At 30.3% G+C, this 23,348-nt stretch overlaps 1 protein-coding gene across 1 annotated transcript; it reads right to left on the bottom strand.

Moving 5' to 3' along the window:
• Positions 1 to 7,530: 7,530 nt before the first annotated feature.
• Positions 7,531 to 22,355, bottom strand: LOC146996764 (uncharacterized). The gene has a single exon (XM_085818415.1). The coding sequence runs from the start codon at positions 19,996 to 19,998 to the stop codon at positions 19,030 to 19,032; it is 969 nt and encodes a 322-aa protein (XP_085674541.1). The 5' UTR covers positions 19,999 to 22,355; the 3' UTR covers positions 7,531 to 19,029.
• Between the last annotated feature and the right edge of the window lie 993 nt (positions 22,356 to 23,348).

Genomic DNA, 23,348 nt, shown 5'->3' with positions numbered 1-23,348 from the left:
ACCTAGTAAGCCTAAGAATTGCCAATGCTGAGAAGGCTCGCACTATTGAAGAAAACCAACAGTTAAAGATGTCGTTTTAAAATTATTCAGTGAAAAAGTGGCTAATAAACTTAATAATATTACGTTATCAAATGATACAGTTAAGTTGAAAAATTCATGAAATGGAAAATTCTGTAAAAGAGACTCTTATTCAAAAAAATAAAACACAGTGAGCATTTCGCATTGCAATTGGAGTACTGATATAACAAACTTTATTCAATTATTAGTTTACATACGTTTAGAAGAAGATAAATAAATTGCCGAGGAGCATTTATTTTATGAAACTATTTATGATAGATCAAATGCAAATGAAATTTTCAATGTAATTGAGAATTTTATGTCTAAGAATGATATTCCTTGGAATAAGTGCATTGCCATATGCAGTGACGGAGCTCGGGTTTTAACATGAAATCATTCCAGTGTTATTTCTCAAATAAAGGAAGTCGAACCTAAACTAAATTTACTTACTGCTTCATTCATCGTAAAGTAGCAGCTAAAATAACCCGCCAAAATCCTTGAAAATCATTTTGAATCAAGCTGTGATGATTGTTAATTTTATTAAAAGCCGAGTTTTAAATTCAAGGATATTTACGATTTTATGGCAAGAGATGAGCAGTGAACGTGAAAAGCTTTTGTTACATTCCGAAATAAGGTTATAAGTTATACAGACGCAAAATTTTAAATCGTCTTTTTTGAAATTTTTCTCTGTGATTCAAAATTTTAATTACAAAAATGTTTATTTAGTGAATCATGGTCGGCGTATTTAGCATATTTAACTGATAGTTTTGGAACTTTAAATGAATTAAATTTAGAATTACAAGGACAAATTGTTAATTTGTTTACCATTAGAGATAAAATAAATGCAATGATAAAAAAAAATTCGTGTTAGTAATCAAGGAATTGGAAATTAATGTTTTAAAATTTTTACTTTTTTTAGAAATTTTTCTGGTCGAAAATAGTTTAAAAATAAAAGAAGAATTAGCATCTGACATTAAAAATCATTCTTTTTCATTGCTAAATAATTTCAACATATTTTCCCGAGGATTATGAAAAAGAAAATTGGATTAGAAATCAATTTTTTTAAATGTAGCTGAAATTTTATCTCGTGAAGAAAAATAATAATTGAGAGAAATTTCCTGTGATCGAACTCTAACTGAATATTAAAATTAAAACTAACCGGAGAAAAAAAGAGTTTAAAGGCGTTTTAAATAAAGCTATTAAATTTTTATTGCCTCTTTACACAACTATTTCTGCGAACAAGTATTTTCTTCCATGTTATATTTGAAAAATAGTAAATACAGAATAAAATTAAATGTGGATACTAATTTACGGTTAAAACTAAGTGAAATAAGACCTGACATAAAGAAATCGATCTCTCTTAAACACGACCAAATTTCGCACTAAATTTTAGAATTAAATTTTGATAATTAAAATGGTAACCAATTTTTAATTTAATATTTTTTATGTGTGCATATTTAATACAAATAGCCAATAGGTTGTGCAAATGGCAAAATATATTTTTTAAAATATTTCTATTGAGGAACTGAAAAATAATCATTGCAAAATGTATTGGTGGTACTAAAGATTTTCAATTTTTGTTTATATGGTACGCGTTAGTTAAAAGGTTGAGAACCGCTAGTTTATACAATATAATAGCTAGTAAGGATACAACAGATGAACATATTCCGGATTTACACGATGTGGGTATGCTACTGGAAAAAGCAGAGTTAAAAATAAATCTGGCCAAATATAATTTTGCGGCCAAAGTACTTCGTTATTTGGACTATAAGGTACCTTAAAAGAGAATCGAAATAGAAGATTAAACTGCAAACTGTATCAATAAAAAATAACTTCTCTACCTAATACAGCAAAAACGTTGGCTGTTTGGGGCGCTTGCGCTCCTATTGCAGGACTTTTATCAAAGATTTTGCTCATAAAGCAAATCCACTAATAATTAAAAAAGAAAACAAGCCTGGTTTACCTTGTCGACCGAAGCAAATATGGTTTTTGAGAGACTAAAAGCAGCACTGATTGAAGATCTAGTCTTAAAGTTCACTAAAGCAGAAAGAAGATTAGAAATCTCAGCAGGTGCATCGGATATTGCGGCAGGAGCTGTGCTTATGCAACACGGATCACCAGTTGATTATTTTAGTAAGATACTGAACTCAAGTCAAATTATACCGCTACTAAGAGGTACAGGTTAACAATTCTTTTGGCGGTTCAGAATTTTGAGTTTATTTTGGGAAGGCACCCATAAAATTCTATAAGAACCATGCGGCTATGGTTCTTTTATATTCTGGGAAGAATTGGCCACCAAGACTCATAAAATGGACCCTTAAATTGCAAGAATAAAATTTAATATTTAAACCTACTCCCGAGAAAGATAATATTGTAGTGGATGCTTTATCAAGAATTAAATTAGACCACGATTAAAATAATGATGACGAAGGGATGATGACTTAAATTATTGTAGACGATTTGTGGGGTGTTAAAAATAAATGCAAATTAAGTACTTCTAAAAATCGTTCAGGTATAGAAATCTAAGAATCAGTTATTCAATTAATAATGTTTTCTACATTAAAAGCTACATAAACTTTCAATTCAGTGTCCAAAAACTGATAACGATAAAAATAAATAGTGAATTAAATTGTAAAATTCCATAAGCCTGCTAACAACAGGTTTAACTTACAGTTTTGAGGAAACTCGGTGCATTGTGAAAAGATCTGTTTCTGAGCTTCGTCAACAAACAAAAACACTCCATATCATTTTGTTAAAATTTAAATAAAAGATGTAAAAATTAACTAATAAATTGAATTAGCAAGTAATAGCTTCTGCTAAAGCAATAAAAATTGTATATTAAGAAAATATGACAGAAAGCATTTAAAGATTTAAGATTGGGAAAGAAATCATTCGCTAAAGCTAATATATTTAGATTAAAGCTTATTTGGGGATTTATAAAAAAATAACTCGTAATATTATAAGGCAGGTTATTACATGTAAGCCATCTCCGAAATCGTTATATAAGAATACATTTTACGCATCATATTCCTTATATTATTATTATTCATTGTAAAATTTTCTTGCTTTGTTTTCATTACATTATATTATTACAAGTTAAAAAATACTTCTTGTCTTATTGCTATAATAGTTTTATTAAAAACTTTCGTATTGGTTTTACATGGACTTTGCATTGGAAACAGCAGAAAATTTTCATATTCAATTAATTACCACAGTATAACGATAAAATAATCTTACTTAGTAAAACATATGCATTTTTGTTTTTAAATGTGATAACATCCGAAGAAAAAATGAAACTGGGGCATAACCATTAAACACTCTCAGGAATTAACCTTCTTATTTTGTCTGTCGGCGTTGTTAATGCGTTGCTGGCCCAATGTTTCAACATGTTCAATCCTTTGGGATTCTTTGCACATAGCAACGGCATTTTAGCTGAAACAACACTGATCCTAAACTAACTGGGTTAAGTGAATATTCTATTTGATGTTTACGCTTTCCCGAATGTATACTTTCTCTTATCGCGTACATTTAGTAAACATGCAAGTAGAAACAATATTTTTTAATTCGTTTTTTAAATTAACATAAACTTTAATCAATTGTAATTTTGATTTTGTGCTTATCTTATAGTCATAATCTTCTTCCCAATTTAATAATATTAAATAAAAAATGATAGTGCATATGAATATGTTGAAAGATCTTTTAAGTAAAAATAAACAGAAGGTAAAAATAAATGTTAATTGTATTAAAGAATGAATTTAATTAAGTAAAAGGCACTCAATCTCAATAATAAAACCTCAAAAATGATGTATTTATGCAAATAATTTGAATATTTGAATTTTAGGGAGCAATCAATTAAGTACTGGTTTGTATTTATCAATAATTATTTGTTATTTGTAATGCCTTCTGTTTATCGTAATGTTGTGCACATTTCACATTATTTATAATTTTTTTGTGGTTACTCTACTTTTGTATGCTTAATCAATTTTTTTAAATCATGCAATAAATACTGTACGTGCTTTGTTTTTATACTGTAGATACTTAAGAACTTCGCGGGAATTCATAAAAATGCACAACTAATATGTATCTAAAATAAAAATACACACAAAGAATTAATATATATTTTATTCTATACATTATTAATAGAGAATTTGTCCTATATTTTTCTGATCGCTTGCATTGTCTGAAAACAACTCAATCAGTAATCACTAACCATATATTAAACAAATATTCCAAACTGTCGGATAAAATACAAACAGTGAAAACAGTGATCATCACAGAGATCAGCAGTTAGAATACCACCAGTTGTGGTATTTATTACAAATTATATAGTATGTTCAATACACAGTATTTTTAAAAGCCTTTTTCGTGACAACATTAAAAGTAGAACATTTTGTTAACATGATTATAAAAGGTATTTGAAATTAAGGTTGTTATTATTTATTCCTACAAGTATAAACCATATTTAACAATGATTTTCTCTCTAGACCTATCATATAACAATAGGATATATATAAATCCAGCTCTGTGTGAATGAAGCAGTAATGAGAAAACAAAACAAAGAGTAAAATAGCAACTAGGGTACGAAGAATGACGTTTCAGTTTCAGTTCCTTTAAAAAGAAGTATGTTTAACCTTTTAGAAAGCCTTTTTAAATATAAGAAGGCAATAAGACTCTTATGCTGAATTTATTTTCAAATTAAAGTTACACTTTCTCCCTTTCAATATCAGTCGGATCTTATATGAAATCGTCTTCATTTAGGATGTTCCTATGGTATTTTTGCCGTTTTATCACAACATGTGCCAAAACATTTCTACAGAAAGATGTAAATCGCAACTTAATATTTCCAGCGAGAAAATATGCTTTCGTCATCAAGTCATTTTGACGAGATAAAATGTTTCTAAGCATAAAAATATATTAGTTATTATTAGTAACTATGTAATGTACTGGTGTAACATATTTGTATAATGTACTTTATATAATGTTCTTGCGAGGTTTTTTTTTTTTTTTTTTTTTCTGTATTATGAGCCATAATATTATAAGGTATAGGAGATTGGATAAAGTATTATACACTGTAAGGTAAATTTGCACGTGTGGTAAGGTATCAGTATTTGAAACAGGTTTTAGTATTTACCTAGGAATGCAAAAGTGCTCGTTAAGAAGTAGATTGATAAAACACGGCACCTTTAACATATTACACCTTTTTAATGTGCTGCTGTATAATGCATTTCTATGTAAAAATACTTGTGAAGAAGTAGATTGATAATACATTGTATTTGTACATGCTGTATAATGCATTTCTGTAATTATATGGCTATGTAATAATACGGTACAAGTTATTGGTCTATCAAGTACTGGCAAATGTATAGTGTATGGACATAAAATACAGGTATTGGAAGCATGCATTAGTTTCATAAGATGTAATCATTTTTATATAATGTTTTAATACAGTTATGTTTAGTACTTATTCAAGAATGTATTAGCATTTATTCAAGAATGTATTAGCATTTATTCAAGAATGTACTGTGTATTTGTATTATGTAATTGCAGCACATTTTTGGATTTATATTTTATATTTGCATAAGTATGCATGTATTATGCACGATGAGTAAGAGCTTCCTAAAAACAGTGCAACTAATATCTTCAAGGGCCTTAAACTGCTGAGTTGGTAACTAATTCTGTATGGATTATGTAATATTCTGGGACCGAAGCCAACTCAGCGGATTTCAATAAACAAAAAATAAAATAGGATGTATTTTTTTAATTCACAACAGCTACTTTGAAAAAAAAAACACTGTTTTAAAAGATAAGAATTCCACATTTAATTTAATGGAGACCGTGGAGCGGCAACGCTGGAGCATATACAGTGTCTCAAAAAAGTGATGGGACACTTGTGCTTTACAAAAGGAAACTGCAATAAAATAAATTTTTAAAAAAATGTAAAATTTTTTGTGGGTGTGTTTCATACTTAAATTTAGTAACAATTATTACATAACATACATTTTCTCAAAATATTAAAATATTAATTTAATAAAAATACAATTGTTTAGAACGGAGCAGAAAATGGCTCACTTAAGTAATGGGACACTACGTGCTATGCAACAAAAATCGTCTGAAGTAAGCAATAAAAATATCTTTTGGGGTATTTATTTTTACTCAAAAGCAATTGCCAATAATTTATAAAATCGTCTGCAGTATTTCTCTCCAGTTTGTTTTGGAATTTTTTTGTTTTTTAGCTCTGTGCAGCCATGAATGTTAAACGAAAAGAAACTTTGCCTGGAATTCGAATATTAGTTATTAATTTGCATATTGAACGTAGAAAATCTATTAGACAAACTACTGAAACAGTTAACTTCAGTCATTAAACAGTTTTCAATATCATTAAACGATATAAAAAGAATCATATGATTCAGGATAAAAGAAGACCTGGCCGACCATCAAAGCTATCCAATGGAATAAAGCGAATTATCGTTCGAAATATTTAAAAAAAATCCAAGAATGAGTGCTCCTAAAGTTGCTGCTGATTTACAAGCATTATATGGAGTAATTGGTTATTCTGAGACTATTAGAAGAGTAATTCGATCTACTGGATATCACGGTAGAGCAGCCAGGAAAAAATTCTTCGTAAGTGAAAAGAATAGAAAACTCAGACTGGCTTTCGCAAAATCCAACATAAATAAGAATTCTGATTACTGAAATGAAGTTACATTTGCTGATGAGAGTAAATTTAATATATTTGGTCTGACGGTAGAATCTTGGTGTGGAGAAAACCCAGGGAAGAATTTCGCAAACAGAACTTGGTGCCAACAGTAAAACATGGTGGAGGAGGAGTTATGGTATAGGGGTGTATGTCGTCCGCTGGAGTCGGTAATCTTGTTTTTATTGACAGTATAATGGATCAGTACAAGTATATTGACATTTTAAATCAAAATTTGAAATCTTCAGCACGAAAATTGAACCTTCATAACGATTTTAAATTCTACCAGGATGACCCCAAGCACAGTGCTTTGAACGTTAGACTCTGGCTGCTGTATAACTGTCCTGAAATAATAAAAACACCCCCACAATCTCCACAATTAAATCCCATAGAGAATATTTGGCAAGAATTGGAATCAAGAATTCGCAAACACACCATTTCTTCAAAACAACAATTAAAATCGGTGCTTCAAGAAGAATGCGGTAAAATCACTCCAGAAATCCCCAAAAAATTAGTCGAATCCATCCCAAGAAGATTAAATCATGTTTTAAAAGTAAAAGGAAATCCAACAAAATATTAAAACCTTTTAAAAAGTAAAATTTTTGGATAAATATTTGATGGAAAAGTAAGTGTCCCATCACTTAAGTGAGCCATTTTCTGCTCCGTTCTAAACAATTGTATTTTTATTAAATTAATATTTTAATATTTTGAGAAAATGTATGTTATGTAATAATTGTTACTAAATTTAAGTATGAAACACACCCACAAAAAATTTTACATGTTTTTTAAATTTATTTTATTGCAGTTTCCTTTTGTAAAGCACAAGTGTCCCATCACTTTTTTGAGACACTGTATCTTTCTGTAGAAAACTGTTTAGAGCGTATTGTCCTACAGCGGTAAAGATCCATTACAAATTACCTTATGTGACGATATGACTTCTCTGCTGGGATATTACGTAATCTCATCACCTAACGGCTATACACAGAAATTATATGAACAATTGGAGAGTTAGCCTTAACAATAGCCTAAATCTCAAACCTGCAAACATATGGAGTTTGAATACATATAACCAATTTCTTAAACAGTTTCCCAAATGCAATTAACACCTTTCTGTACCTTCCACACAGTTACTGCAGGCAACTTTCCTAGGGATTTAACTGAATTTGAAATTAACGGCTAATAAAACTTAACGGATAGTTGTTGCAAATTAAGTACATCATCGCCTCGCCCTTTAGTGGCCGAGATGATAAAATCATTGAATAATGGCAGTTCGATCATGGGATCCTTGGCGATTATTTATTTATTTATCTTTCTGATGTGTAACGTAAAAAGTTTAAAAGTTTTTTAAAAGGCACCCCTTGTTTGGCATATAGTCTCAAGTTTCTGTCTTTAAGACATTAAGTTTCAGTCCTCAAACATGTTCGATAAAGATAAAAAAACAACGTTTCAGAGGAAATTCATTTTTTTAGCAGTACAGATACAAATCTTGGACCGTCTTTTAAATGAAGAAAAGGCATCTCACATTGGAAAAAGTTTCAATTGAAATGAAGAAACAGTCTGGACTATTAAGAAGAATGAAAAAGAAATAAGAAGTCCAGTTGCTGCAGGATCTTCGATATCCTCAAAACGTGCAGTTCGCCCCTGACGGCGCCAATAATTGAGAAGATCGAAAAGGCACTCAGCATTTGGATTGATGATAGCTGTCAAAAAAGAATTTCGTTGGATGGTAATATCATTAAAAAAAGCACTCAAAATTTTCAAGCATCTCAAAGAATATGGAGAACCTTCTGTCGAACCAGATTTTCTGGTAAGTAAATGTTGGTTCGAAAATTTCAAAAAGCGTTTTGTAATTCATAGCATAAGAATTCAATGAGACTCTGCATCGGCTGGTTATGAAGCTGCTAGGATAAAAAATTTCACAATTTTATAGAAGAACATGGATATACACTAGTTCAGGTTTTCGATGCCTACAAAACTGGGCTTTGGTAGAAAAAAATGCCCAGTAGGAACGTTTATATCGAAAAAAGAAAAAACTGCATCATGATTTAAGTTGCCTAAAAATTGTCAAACGCTACTTTTGTGCAGTATGAGTTTTGACTTTATGACAAAACTTTTGTTAGTTTATAGATTTTTAAATCCTCGTGCACTTAAACGCGTAAAAAAAAACACCTTACCAGTATGCTGGAAAGCAAATCCAAGAGCTTGGGTACCTGGGAATATATTTAAAGATTGGTTTTTAAATTGTTTCCTGGGAGACGCTGAACATTAAGGCAGAAAATTCGAGCTTCAAGGCGCTAATTACTATTAGATAATACTGCATATCACCCGCAAGATTTGAATCATCCCCATGTCAAAATACTGTTCCTACCACCTAACACTACTTCGTTACTCCAACCACTGAATCAAGGTATTATTTATACCTTTAAAACATGTTACATAAGAAGAGCATTACAATAGATTTTAGACGTAACCGACTCAAAATCAATTAATGTAATGGAAGCTTGGAAGACATTTTCAATCAAGAACTGAATCGACATCGTATCTTTGTCGCTGAAAGAACTGAAAGTATCAACGTTAAATGCATCTTAGAAGATATAGCCCTCTTCAGTTGAAATAGAAAACGTGAGTGAATCGTCAGAAAATGAAATTGTTGGCATATTAGAACTTGCTAAATCAATCGGAGGCGAAGGTTTCGTGAACATGGGCTATTAAGGACGTTCAAGATTTATTAGCGGAAGAAGAAATTGACGAAGATGGCATCCGAAGCTGTAAATCAAATCGATACTGAGGACACTAACACTGATGAAGATTGTGAAGTTAATAATTTGACATTAAAAAAATTAAAAGAAGGCTACGCTTAGCTGAAAATCTCGAGTTAATTTTCTTGAGTGCAGACTGGCCCACCAGAGGCCGAGCGGTAAAGTCGCTGAACACTAGTAGTTCGGTCTGAGGTTCGAATCCCGCGAACGGGCTGGCTGCATGGGCATTTTTGTGGTTTTCCCCATGTGTAACGTGTATACGAGTCAGTTTCCCTTAAAAAGTCCTCCACGAAGGCATCCCTCCCCTTAGGCAGATAGCCCTAGTGTGCTTTGCCATAATTAAATAAACCAAACCTTGAGTGCAGATTCTTCCGATGAAATAAGCCGAAATTTCAAGAGAAAGTTGCAAAACTGTTTAGCTCTATATCGAGAAATTTAAAATGACCCGGTAAGAACTAGTAAGCAAAGTAAAATTACAGATTTTTTAAAGAAGGAAGAAAATGCCAGAACTTGAAATGAAGAAAGAAATTCTGAAATATCTCATTCCACCGAAAAACGTTCTCTGTTGATATACTGAGAAATGACAACGAAGAAGTTTATCAAATGTGCGTTAAATTAAAATATGTAATATTTTTTGTTTTGTGCTTACATATATGTTTTTAATAAAAATTAAGGTGTTTATGTATAATTAAAAAATTTGTTTTTATTAAGTTTTCGTAACGTAACCCTCCTTTTTATACTGGCTCTGGGTCTCATACAACACGGTTTCACACAACACGACATTTTTTAGGAACCTATCTACCGTGTTATACGAGGGTTACCAGCATTATGAATTTTTATTTATCAAATTAATACACTTTTTCGGACATTTGAAATATTACTTAAGCTATGTATTCAGATTCGTAATGAAAGGAAACATGTCTGGATTGCTAAATGGAAGTAAAGGATTAATTCTTTAGCGTCGTACCAATCGATTAAAACTGTTTTTCACGCATACAACATAATACATGTAAGATGTTATGCGTACTGGCTTATTGCAACGAATACTCAACATATTTTTCTCCTAAAGATTGATTTTTGCTTAATTTTTGTATGTGTATGTTAATTCTCCGAATCTAAAATTTATTGATCAGATTATTTATTGATTCAGATCTAAAATTTATTGAAGCTGGCTCAATCTGGAATGAATTAACTCTTAACAGTGTTTGAATGTAGAGATAATTTGTTATACTCTTCTTTTCTAACAGTTGCCATAATAAAACTTCAGATTGTCTGTATATTTTTATATAAAATGTGCGTTAAGACATAACAGTCGTTATGTTATATAATGTCGCTGTGTTATATAATATGTTAAATAATAATCGTTTAGACATAACAGTCAACTGTAAGAATGGAAGAGTTTTATAAAATAAATTTAACTGTATCTATAGCTTCCGTATAGAAAGAACTTCTATCAGCAATCTATTAAAAATGCATTAATCTATTAAAAAATTCAATTTATTTATATTCAAACTTTGCAACTGTTATTACTTGATCGACTAAGGAAACGTTCGCTAGGGCTATCTGCTTAAACGGAAGAATGTCTTCATGGAGGGCTTTCAAAGAGGCATTGGTGTATATATATGTCATATTTTGGCAGTTGGGCACATGAATGAAGCTTGGCATCAAAATCCGGACATTGTTGCGACTGAGTGACTTACAGCAAAATCACGACACAAAAACATTTAACTTTAATTGAACATCTTTATTCAGTTCAAATGGCAAATCATTATTCTTTTAGATTCTCCAAACTTACATACCGAATAATGATTTAAATTAAAATAAAGTTAAATTTAGGCTTTCGACGTCGTAACATTTCTAACAAAGGGAAGGAGAAGGGACAGAGCAGCGCAAGGTCTTATAGCAGCGATGGCAGGAAGCAATCTGACGAAAAATGGCGCAAACTCTGCATTTATAGTAACAATTACGTAACATGCCAGAATGTTCTTGAAAGTAGTGGAAAAATCCTGAAATTGCGGAAAGTTAATTAGAGGTTGCCTGTTCGCGTAGAGCAAAGCTATCGTATTTTTTATATTTTACATATATGTGTGTGTGTGGTGAAAGCTACATTAGCGGCATACAGCTAACCTCTTCGCACCCATCAAACCTTTGTTAAGTGATAAATTTTTAGCTATTTTAGTGATTTGTGCTAAATCTCTTAAGCTTTTTTTTTTCGTACAGAGTAACCAAACATTTGAGGAGTTTGCATTAATAGAATAGTATTTATTAAAAACTAATGTTCATTTTTCTCAAAAGTCGAATTTCTTGAACTCAGAATTTTCGATGAGTTGTTTCTTTCTTGAATTGTTATAAAATTATTTTATTTACTTTCCTGTCTTAAGTCAAAATCAGGCAATACCTCCATGCGAAGGAGGTCATATTCCTATTGTACTTTGTGAAATTTTGAAATATAAAATGATTTATTCTCCTGTTACCTTTCGCAAGAAACTGCGTGCTTTCTTGTGATGATTCAAAAAACGATTTTTTCATTTCAACGAACGTTTCCGTTGAGGCCCATATAAATACAAAAAAAATCTTTTTGCGAAGTTTGATTTTTAAATATATTCAAAATTGATTTTACAAAAGATTTTGAATAATAAAAAGCATGGTGATGCAAAATAAACTGAATTTTTAAAAAGCATTTATATTAATTCAGCAACATTTTTTATTGAATTAGAATTTATTTCTAATACGCTATATTACTATGCTGCACTCATGTTCTGTAAGCTTCAAAGTTAAATCCTACTTTTCCGAATCTCAAAATCCTTGTGGTGTGCATTGGTTTAACGGTTAAATCCATTTTCAACAATATGAATGCTAAAATGAAACGTATTACGCTTCGATAGTTTTATGTGTAAACAATGCTTTTTCTCCGAAATAACCTACATGTCTAATTAATTCATTAATTTTTTTTTTTAACATGCACAATTCAATTACGAATATGCGTATTTTTAAAGTCCGCAATCTATTGCTAAATTTGCTTGCCTGTTACCCATTTCAAAATGGTGGATTATTTTAAAGCTACTCTAATAGTTGATTGCTTTAAAATAGTTAAGAAACATTTCCAAATAATCTTCAGTAATATTTTCATTTTTTAAATTCGTTTTAAGATGCTCAAAATTTCTAAAATATTTGAAATTTTTTCTTAATCTTCAGATGAAATAATTCAAGAAAGCGACTTAAAAAAAAGAAATGGGTTTTTAACTACGATTAAAAGCGAAATTTCATATTATATTTTCTAATTAAATAATAAAAATTTTTAAATTCCTCTCAAACAGCAATTTATTGTTCTTCAGCGACTTCGGGGGTCAGAAGCGACCTTAATTGGGAATTTGCTGTAGTATTAATTATATATAAGAACATTTTGTAGAGTATTCATTATTGTTAAGATATTAAAACTAATTACAGACAGAATACCTTAGTTTCAAAATTTATATATTATTCACAAATAAAGACATATGCCCTAAATACGTTTTCAGCAACAACAAAATCATCCATGAGAACAAAGTTCTATTGCAAACAGATGGTTGCCATTAAACCTCATAAATAATTTAAGCTTCACTGTTCTCATTTATTGCGTCTTTTCTGATTTTGGAGGCACGTTTAGAAAATAAAGACGACAGAAGGAAACTAACAATTTAAAATTAATCAGTTAAATTAATGATTAAATTAAATTCAGTGGTATGCTCTACGAAACCTGTTTCAACAAATCAGTTGGGAATAAGTATTGTATTCTTTGTGTGTTTCCTCTCTTTCGGTGGCATTAATTTCTTACGTTCTTTCGATAAATATTAAATGAAAGGTCTAAGCAGTAACTTGAGAGGTTAGGCAAATTACAATTGTATTTCACGTTATTTAAAACTGATAATTTTGGCATGATTAGATTAAATAGTTCTGAAAGAAATGATTCATTAAACAAAAAATAAATAAATAAATTCCACATCATTATATTAATTTTTCATTAACTCTTGATTTCTTCTTAAAATGATCAATAAATTTTGTAATTATTTACGTTTAAAAAACACTTTATGTTATGCTTTCTGAAGAAATGAAACAAATAGAATATTATGAAAAAATTATAATTTCATGTTACGTAAACTGATATATAGCACTATCGCAATATAGCAGCATTATTTTTTATCTGCGCTCTATTTTAAACCACGCAACAATCCAAGTAGGAAAAAACAAATTAATATTGCAAAAAATATGTCACCATAAAAATTAGTTTTGATACATGTAACTGTACATACATATACCGTATACATATAACTCATAAAAAATTTCCTATAATTTTAAAATGAGCTCTAAGAAATATAAGAAAAACTTTTTAATCTTAAGTAATAACCATATAAATAATTTTGTCGTTTGTATGTTGCGTTTATTGCTACTTCAGCTTTCGCGATTCATTTACAAAATGTTTTTATTTCTTAAAATTTAAAAGTATCAACAACCGTTTTTTTTTTTCAAAATTAAAGTTACTCGTACTTAAAGGGAAAAAAATTAAATTGAAATGATTATATTTTTAATAAATTTTTACAAGTACCTTTATAAAATATCGAATGTTTCAATTAATTTTTTTGTGAATGCGTATAAGTGCATTTCTTCATCAAGATACTCAATGCAGCTACCTCGCAGTTGTTTCGTTTCTAAATGCATTTATATGTTTTCATTTCTTAAGCATTTAGAGATCACTTAATCACTTAGAATTGTTTAAATTTCTTTAAAAGATTGTAATAAGTTACTTTCTAGATTAAATCAGCTCGAAGAAAATTGCTTCATTACATGAGAAAAATATGCAATACATTTTTCAAAGTTCCTGAAAACTTCTGGATATTTCAACATTTTATTTTCAAATTGTATTTATTTACACGAAAATGCCTTTCCTCTGATACAAATGAATGTCAATGCATTCGTGTGCCCTTGAATTGTTGTTGGGCAATTTTAAAAAATAAACTACCAACCAAAAACAATCGAGCTCGTATGTTACGTGAATGCAGAAAATCAATAATAAACAGAAGTGTGTTATGGCGAAAAGTACTCACCTTTCGTTTCTAAGCTTAGCTGGCAGATAAAAACCACCGTTAAAAGAACTTAATCCAGTTACGTTCTGTTTTATTTATTTAATTTCATTCATTTCTTATTGGTTAAGCTTAACTGCATTTTGCAGACTTCAGTGTAAATGTATAAATTTTAGACTTTTCCTCCAGTTATAGATTATTTATTCAATTTTAATTATAAATTTTTGTCAGATTAATAAGTTGATGATAATAATTGGTCTGGCTTTCTTCTAATATCTTTCACGCAATCATATTAATAAGGCTTAGATATTTTTTTAAATGAAAAAAGAATATAGAAAGAAATTTTAGATTGCTGTCAAATGTAAAAGAGGATGCGAAAAAAATATTGAACCACTATAGAATGAGAATTATTATATTCGGTCATTAGCGAATAATATTCTCGCACAAGTAAAACATGAATTAAAACTCTTTAAAATAATAAACAGAAGGTTTCGTTGAAAATGAAAAAGCAGGGCAAAAGATCAGAAGGTAAAAGTTATCTTAATCAGAAGATTTGTCTTATGATCTTGTGTCAAATAGTCAGTCTTAATCAGTAGGTAAAACTCGAAGCGGGAAGTTTTACCCTTTAAGTTTTTCCTCCTGATTAAAATATTATTCAATACTATTGAATCTGTGGTAGATTATTTTATTGGAAAATGCATCATAATAACCATGTAGAGTGTAAATGGGAGCTTAAGAAAACAAAGCAATAAAATATATTCTAGAATATGTTTGCTATAAAGAGCTACAATATAAGAGGGGGGAACGCAAAAAAGTAAGAAAAATTGTAATTAATTTTTAATAAACTTAAATATTAAAATATACCTAGTATAAATTATACATGGAGTTATAAATTATTCAAATATCTTTAACAAGCCATTAAAGAAGTTCTTACTTCTGTAAGATTTCCCATTAACTTTCTTATATATGAGTACTATATAAATGTATTTTTGCGATTTAAATCAATTTGAGATTTACCCGATACAGATAATCCGGCTGCGATTTGATACGCCCAGTCTAAAAATATCTAAGTTTGTTTATTGCGGGATGATGGAGACGTACTACCTCAAATCATCAACATAAAACAAAATTATATATGGAAAATATGAAAGGTAAAAGAAAATTGAGTGAAATACCAGTTATTTTATAATATATTGTCTTTTAATACCATTTCTAACGAGTGATTTTTTTTTGGGGGGGGGAGTCCAGAATTAACAGTTTTATTTAAAAATCTTTAGGAGGCCATTAAAGACGTTCTTGCTTCTGTGAGATTTCCTATTAACATTCTTAATATTAATTTATTTTACCAGAGTAGCCAAAGGAACTTATTCTCCAGAACAAACTGTTTCAAACTACAACTAAATTGTTAACGATATTTTTCTATTATTTGTAATATAGGTGTTCCCTTTTGCCTGTGTATTTGTAGCTGCTGTTGGTTTATGCGTGGATTTGAGTTAACTACAGATATCGATGCCACAACTTGGTGAATGGGGAGTTGACAGTAATTTAAAAGAACAATAATATAAGAATTCACGCATCAAAGACCTGGGCAATGACTTTACGTGATGAGGAAGATCTGTGAATTTTTGAGCGAAGGATCTTAAGTTGCATTCTCGTTGTGGTCCAAGTGAATGGATCATGGAGAAGAAGATCTAATTTAGAACTCTATAAAATTTACAAACAACCTGATATTGTAAAATTCATCAAACTACAGGGACTTAAATGGCTGGCCACCTGGCTAGAATGAATAAAGATCGTTGCTACAACAAAATCTCTCTGGGAAAGCCCATGGGAAATAGACCTTGGGGCAGACCCCCACTAAGATGGATTGATTTGTCGAAAAAAATATTTTAAAGGTTAAAGGCTGGAAAACAGTTGTCAAAAGTAGAGATGCCTGGAGAAGACTTCTGGAGAAGGACAGGGCCCACCCAGGGTCGTCGAGCCACTGAAGAAGAAGAAGAATTTAAGAAATGCAAACACAACCTATGAGTTTATTAGAAGCATAAGAATATTAATTTTTTTCAAAATAAAAATCTTTCATCTTTAAGCAATAAAAAAGTCTGTACTTTTAATAATAAAATATACAGTAATTTAAAAATTTATAATAAATATATAAGCCTTTTTTTTCTATATTTGTGGCTTTATAAAGCTTTTCTTTGATAAAAAGCTTGATCTTCTTATTATATTGTCTTAAAAGTGTTTTAGAAATGTAAAGAAGTGTATATGTGAAGAATAATTCAGAATGGTTTGAAGTTAGTTCTAACATTGACTCCATAATACGCTTTAATTTAGAGCTTCAGATGCTTTATTTCCAAAATAAATTCGTTTTCTTAAATTAACGTCTACATATATCATTTAAAACCTTTATCAATAAAGATGAAATTCTCTTTACTTAATGACTAAAGTCATGCTATGATTTTCATATCAGTCCTGTTATAAAGTGCTTGAAGCATATTCAGGCTTAGAGCCAGAAACACCTGACCTATTTTGTTAAATGATGGATCTTTATTAAAATGCATAACAGAGCACATGCATTGAAAATGGGTTAAAAATGTGCAATTTATAACCAAATTCCTTATATATTATGAATTTAAGTTAAGTATGAGTCTCAAAGAGACCTTTATACCACGGACAATGCATTATGCTAGAGGGAAAATTCATAATCTTATAGGTGAAATCTGATACATTAAACTGAATTTAAGTATTTAGAGTTGACCTTTTGAACCTTTGACACTTGGATGTTTAAAGTAAGTGCTTGTCCAATTTACTTCCTAAGGACTACAATTGGCTTGCTAGATATGCTAACGCGCCCTATCTGCTATTAATTAAGATATAAAAACAATTCGAGGTTTATAAACAAAAATGGAATGAGGAAAAAAAAAAGGAAAAAAAGCCGAGGAATAAGGAACTTGGAATTGGGTCTAATGAGGAAATGCAAATAACTGTTGAAATAATTTAATTTTTCCCAATACTTAGAAGACTCTGAAAACTTGCTTTTAGGCGATAAAAGACATAAAATACAAAGTAAGCTAAGGTATGCATAAAATACAGATAAAGATGCAAACCTAAAATTAGACATTATAAATTTACGTACTGTAATTAAATATACAATATGTAAATTCTTTCTTTTTTATTATTTAAATAAATAATACTCTTTGAAAATTAATAAATTCCTGTGATTTCAAAGGGAATCAGACAGAAGTCCTTCATCTTCAGGAGCAAAATTTTTGTGCTAAACGATTTTTGCTTCTGAAGAAGAAGAATCTGTATTTGATTTCGAAATTAATAGTCTACGCCAGTGCTCGGTAACATTTGACTCGAGGTCTTCGAGTGATCCATTTAATAATTGTAAATGACCCACTTGAGTTCCGAAAATGTAATATATAACAGAATAAGTATAATATATGAAGTATAATGCATGAAACGTATAACATATAAAACTAAATTATAAAACTAATTACGAAACGAAATGTTGAAGAATACATAAAAAAATAAACTGAAAATAAATAATATCAGTAATATTTTAGCTTCATTACAAAGTTGCGGTAACGAACATGCATTTTTATTTATAAAAAAATATAAGTTTTAATTTTATTTCAAGGAGAAATCGATAAAGTTGCCAGTACCGATCCATAACCTATAACTGCACACACAAAAAAAAGGGAAAAAAAAGCTTTGCCATTTTGTTGGCATTTAGTTCCAATTATAAATGCGAACAAATATTTTCACACATGAAATTTATTTTAAGAACAGCAGCAGCTTTACTAACGAAAGTTCAGATGTTTATATTCGTCTTAAGACGACTAACTATAAGCCATACGAATATATTGATGTCGCAAGTTTAGCATCAAAGGTCCCACTGATATCAAAGGGAAAAATAAAGCTGATTAAGTTATGTAATTTTATAATAATCATAATTTTAATTTTAATCTTTAAAGTTTAAAACGTATTACAGTTTAGTTTCTCAATAAAATTAAATCTTATTATTGATCTAAAAAGATTTTTTAAATGAAAATACCACTGATCCGAAACGTCATATTAATACGCACATTTTAGTTGATTTTTTACACACAGCCAAAAAATGTTATCGATGCCAGATCTACGCCAAACTAAAACTCTTTTATGGCCTAACTTTAAATTTTCAATTTACAATTAAAACATTGATATATTTAAAATATATTAGAATTAAGTGTTCTTTCTGAAAATAGAATTGAATATTTTCTTACTTAAACAGCATCTACTTAAAAGCAAGTATATTTACAAAACTATATTTACACTATTTCAAAATATATATTTTCTAAACAGCAAGTATATTTACAAAATGATATTTACACTATTTCAATATATATTTTCTAAACAGCAAGTATATTTACAAATTGATATTTACACTATTTCAAAATATATATTTTCTAATCACTGATCGTTATTCAGAATCGCATTCGTCTAATGATTGTAAATACAAAAGTGTTTTATCATCTATACCTGCTTCTTTCAGAGACATAGTCAAATCCTTGAAAATCCTCTTAGGTACATCTGTTGTTACCAAAGCACATTTTTGTGGTCGTTGTTGCTCCATTTTTTGCAAAGCAAACTCACACACAATGTCAAGAGTGTCTTTACAATCAAAACGCCCCGCTACTCGTGATCCATCTGGCAAACGAACAGCAACACTAAGGAATGGTCCTCTAACCTCTGGTCTTTCCTTTTCTATCGTGAAGGTTGCTGATCGAATGAGTGGCCTTCTTGGTTTACTTTCAGCATCTTCATTATCAGAGTTTTCCGGACATGTGCGCTCAGACTCTTCTTCAAAATCTGAATCTGTCTCTGAATCGAGTGTTAGAGAAAATACGGGTCGTGGATTATTTTCTGTAGGTTCGGAAGTGTTATCGTTCTCATTAACATCACTTAAAGACAGCGTTTCGATGTTATCGATATCCAGTGGACCCATAAAGCACTGTCTTCGGACAGGAACGGGTCGCTCAAAATCGTATATCTTTTGCTGTTGTGCGCCAATGGCAGGTAGCGGAGCATATCGTGACAAGGAACATCTTGCAGAACATCCCTCCCAAACATGGACGGTATTAGGACGCACTATATCTTCATCGTCGATTTCAGGGGATACTACTTTTCTCGTAGGGGCTGTGTGTCGCCTTCCGTAGTTATCTCTCCAGAAATCAGGAGAAGAATATCTTCGGTTATTGAAATCTTCCAAAGATCCTGCTCCACTGTCAGTTGACAACCTACTGTAGGAAGAATGCTTACTATCCTGAGTGCTAGGACGACTCAGCGATGACAATGATACTTCATGGAATTCATCTTCTTCATCCGCTTTTGTGGACAAACTTCGTCTTTGTTTTCGTGAACGACTTCTTGACAGCTTTGAACTATGCATTTTGTCTTTAATGTATTGTAAGAGCAGAAATTTTCGTTTGAATTATTTGCATCTTGTTGATAACAGTTTCAATCCAACACGAAAAATGTCATATCAGTAAATTTTATGGATATCTACAATATTGTCCCCAGTACTTTAAAATGCAACTTTAATTAGACAAGTTCCGGTTTAATTTATAATTTTAAGGATTACAGCAGAAAATTATTTCATCTTTCAAATTCATTTAAAACACTGCATTGTTTACTCTTTATGTATCATAAATCATGCTTCATAAACCGGTTACATTAAATAATTTTAGTCTGAGGCCTTAAACCTAAATTATATATCTGGACCTGAAGATGTGTTTTTACACATATTTTAAATTAGCCTTTATTTTATGCTCCTAGTAATTTTACAGATGAGATTGAAATTATTCTTTGATTCAATTTCTGATCACGTATCAAATTTGGGAACATTATGTTTTGGTTTCATAATTAATGATTCGACATATAAAATATTTTCGTTGATGAATATATTTTCACGATCTCTATATGACACATATGATCTTCATTTCATAAAATAAATTTTCCACTTTGTAATCTTGTAATCTTTATATTCCAAAATCATTTTTCTTGTTCCTGATTTACAAATTTAAATGTCTTTTAGTGCAAACTTTAAATTGTTTAGTGTTTTTACCATATAGTGCTTACCGTATTGTTTCGTGCAGCAGTTCTTTGCTGCGTCAAATCTCAAGTAAGTTTTTGAATTCGTCAAATGAATTTTTTAATTATTTCATTCTCTTCATTCGAAGTGATACGTTCATGTTACGAAAATTATCTTTCATTAAGTTACAAAAATGATGTCACTCTAAATTAAAATAAAAAAAGTCTTATGAGATATTATCAGGGAAAAATTCATAAGCAATCCATACTTTAAAATTAAAAAATATGATGCAATTTAATTCAAGCTTGAAGAAACATTCTTAATTGTAAGCACTATAAATAGTATGTGTTACAGAATGTATAATTTTCAATTTTAAAATAAGATCTTGATGAGCATTGTATTAAGCTTTAATTCTCTAATAATGTTTTATTAAATTAATGTATTCATAGTATGGAATTAAAAGCTGAATTAACACCAAGTAGAAAGTCACACAAATAAGTAAATGTTTCTAAAGACATGAAATTCAGCTATTGTTGAAATTTGCTTTCTAATGCTGTATCATTATCAAATATGCTTACAGTTACTTTAATGAATTATTAATTTTAAATAAAATTCAAAGATGAATTTGCAACTTACTTGAGATAAGCGTCACGTACCAATGAGCGGCCAAAGATTTTGCTGCAGACATCCGTTTGCGATTCTCAAGTTGGTTGCTTAATATTTTAGAAATGCCTTAAAGATGTTTAACAATTATAGGTTTAGATTTTACGTTCGATTAGAATTTCACAAAGGAAAATATTCGGTAAATTTCTTTAAGGTCTTTAAAAACCATAATGTTTTCTACAAAAATACTTCCAATGCACTAATAAATTTTTAAGCAAATAAATAAATAAATAAATAAATAAAACTCGTCTTTAACAATCTTCAGAATCATGCATTGGCTCCGAACCCTGAATTTCATTTAACATAAAAGTTTAATGATGTAACTAAGAACAACAAAATTTTGCTCGGCGTAACCGGCTAGCGATTTTACACTTCTAACTGGTTATTACAAGAAGCATGTACACGACATCTTTTCCATGTTACATATAAAAAATACATAAACGTCTTAGGCTTCGGTGACCTTGGTTAGCAAAACATTGCTCTTATACCTCTTCACCATCAAAAATGTAAAAATAGTTCTTCAATTCATAAACTGACTTTGAAGAAAATTCTTCATATTATACTTCTGCGAAAGACATTACTTATTTCACAATACATCAAGTGCTTCCGAAATCTACGAGGTTTAAAAATTAAATATTGCTACTGAGTCGGAGATTAGAAATCTTTATGCAATACTACGTTTCAAACGAGTTCTAACTTCATCTCCGTATTCTCATAAGCAGTTCACTAATGAATAACGAACACGTTCTCTTGACTTATCCATACGATAGTTCTAAGCTATGAGGCCGATTCCGGTTGACCACACACTACGCGCGTCAACACCAACATCTAAAATACAACAGAGCAAGTTCATTTCAACCGCTGGACTTTTCACCAAACCACGAAAGCGTGCGACAGTTGGAGGACAGGTCATGCACCTGTAGCGTCAAAAACTCGGAAGAGTGGATGCTTAAGACGCTGGTAAGAAACCGACTGAGACAGTGTCACCGACACTGGCACGAGACGACCGCGACAACTGTTGTCACACGGAGGGATATGTGGGCCAACTAACGCGGCGCAGAAATAAAAATTGATCGTCGATGATATAGGAAACAGATTTCGTCGTCTTGGTTACCTGCCCTTGTGAGAAAGACTGCTAGTACAGCGGCACCTTTTTTTGTTTTTTTAACTTCGTTCTTTCTGTCCGTTTGCACGTCACGGCAAAGATTTTTGTTTTTACTCCCTTTCTCTCTCGAGTTTCCTTTTACCATTTTCCCCAAATCGGTGGAAAAGAAATGGATTTCGTTAATATTTATGTGTCACACTTGACAGTTAAGGTGCATCCGTAATGTAGCTTTTACCAGTCACGCACACATTAAATACCGCAAAAGACAGTTATGCAACCATGCACTGACTTTAATTTTTTTCTATAGGTAAAAACTGCGGGCTTTAAACGGATAATTGACTCAAAACACTGACATGTTCATTACTTTATTTTCTTACCATTACCACTTATTAGTGTCATTATATAAGGATAGTTAAAAGTGATGTTTAACGGATAAGAGATATAAAATTTGTATGTCAATAAAAATTGTTCCTTTAAGACGGGAAATTGGAAGAGAAACATGTTAGTCTAGCAGCTGTTCAAAATTAACATAGAATCGGCCGGATATATTTTACATTGATAATTTTCTTCAGGTGAATTTCGAAGATAGATAATGGATACATGAAATCAATCAATTTTTAATACCACTTTCTGCGTATATGCATGGGTTTCATTTATTGAAAACGACGTAACCACTAGTCTTCTATTTTTTCACTTGTTATTTTTTCTGTATATTATTACTGGAAATACGAATTTATTTGAGGAAATATTCAGTAGGAAGGAAACTTTTTTGTGAAAGAATAAAACATGCAGTTATGTATTAGGTTGGTAATAAATGGCATTAGAAACACATTTTTACTAATTACAATCTGAAAATATTCATAAATATTAACAGTTTTGCATTACAATTTATATTAATTAGATAAATTAATAAAAATAAAATAAATATTGAAATAAGTAA

The sequence above is a fragment of the Stegodyphus dumicola genome, chromosome 6 (genome assembly GCF_044657685.1).
Source record: "Stegodyphus dumicola isolate Sdum_Otavi_A_Nest chromosome 6, ASM4465768v1".
NCBI classification, from domain to species: Eukaryota; Metazoa; Arthropoda; class Arachnida; order Araneae; family Eresidae; genus Stegodyphus; species Stegodyphus dumicola.
The sequence above is the reverse complement of the archived record's forward strand: the minus strand, read 5'-3'. Positions and strand labels throughout refer to the sequence as shown.

Coding starts and splice junctions, on each gene's coding strand:
- LOC146996764 (XM_085818415.1), bottom strand. CDS start 19,998: ATGCATAGTTCAAAGCTGTCAAGAAGTCGTTCACGAAAACAAAGACGA.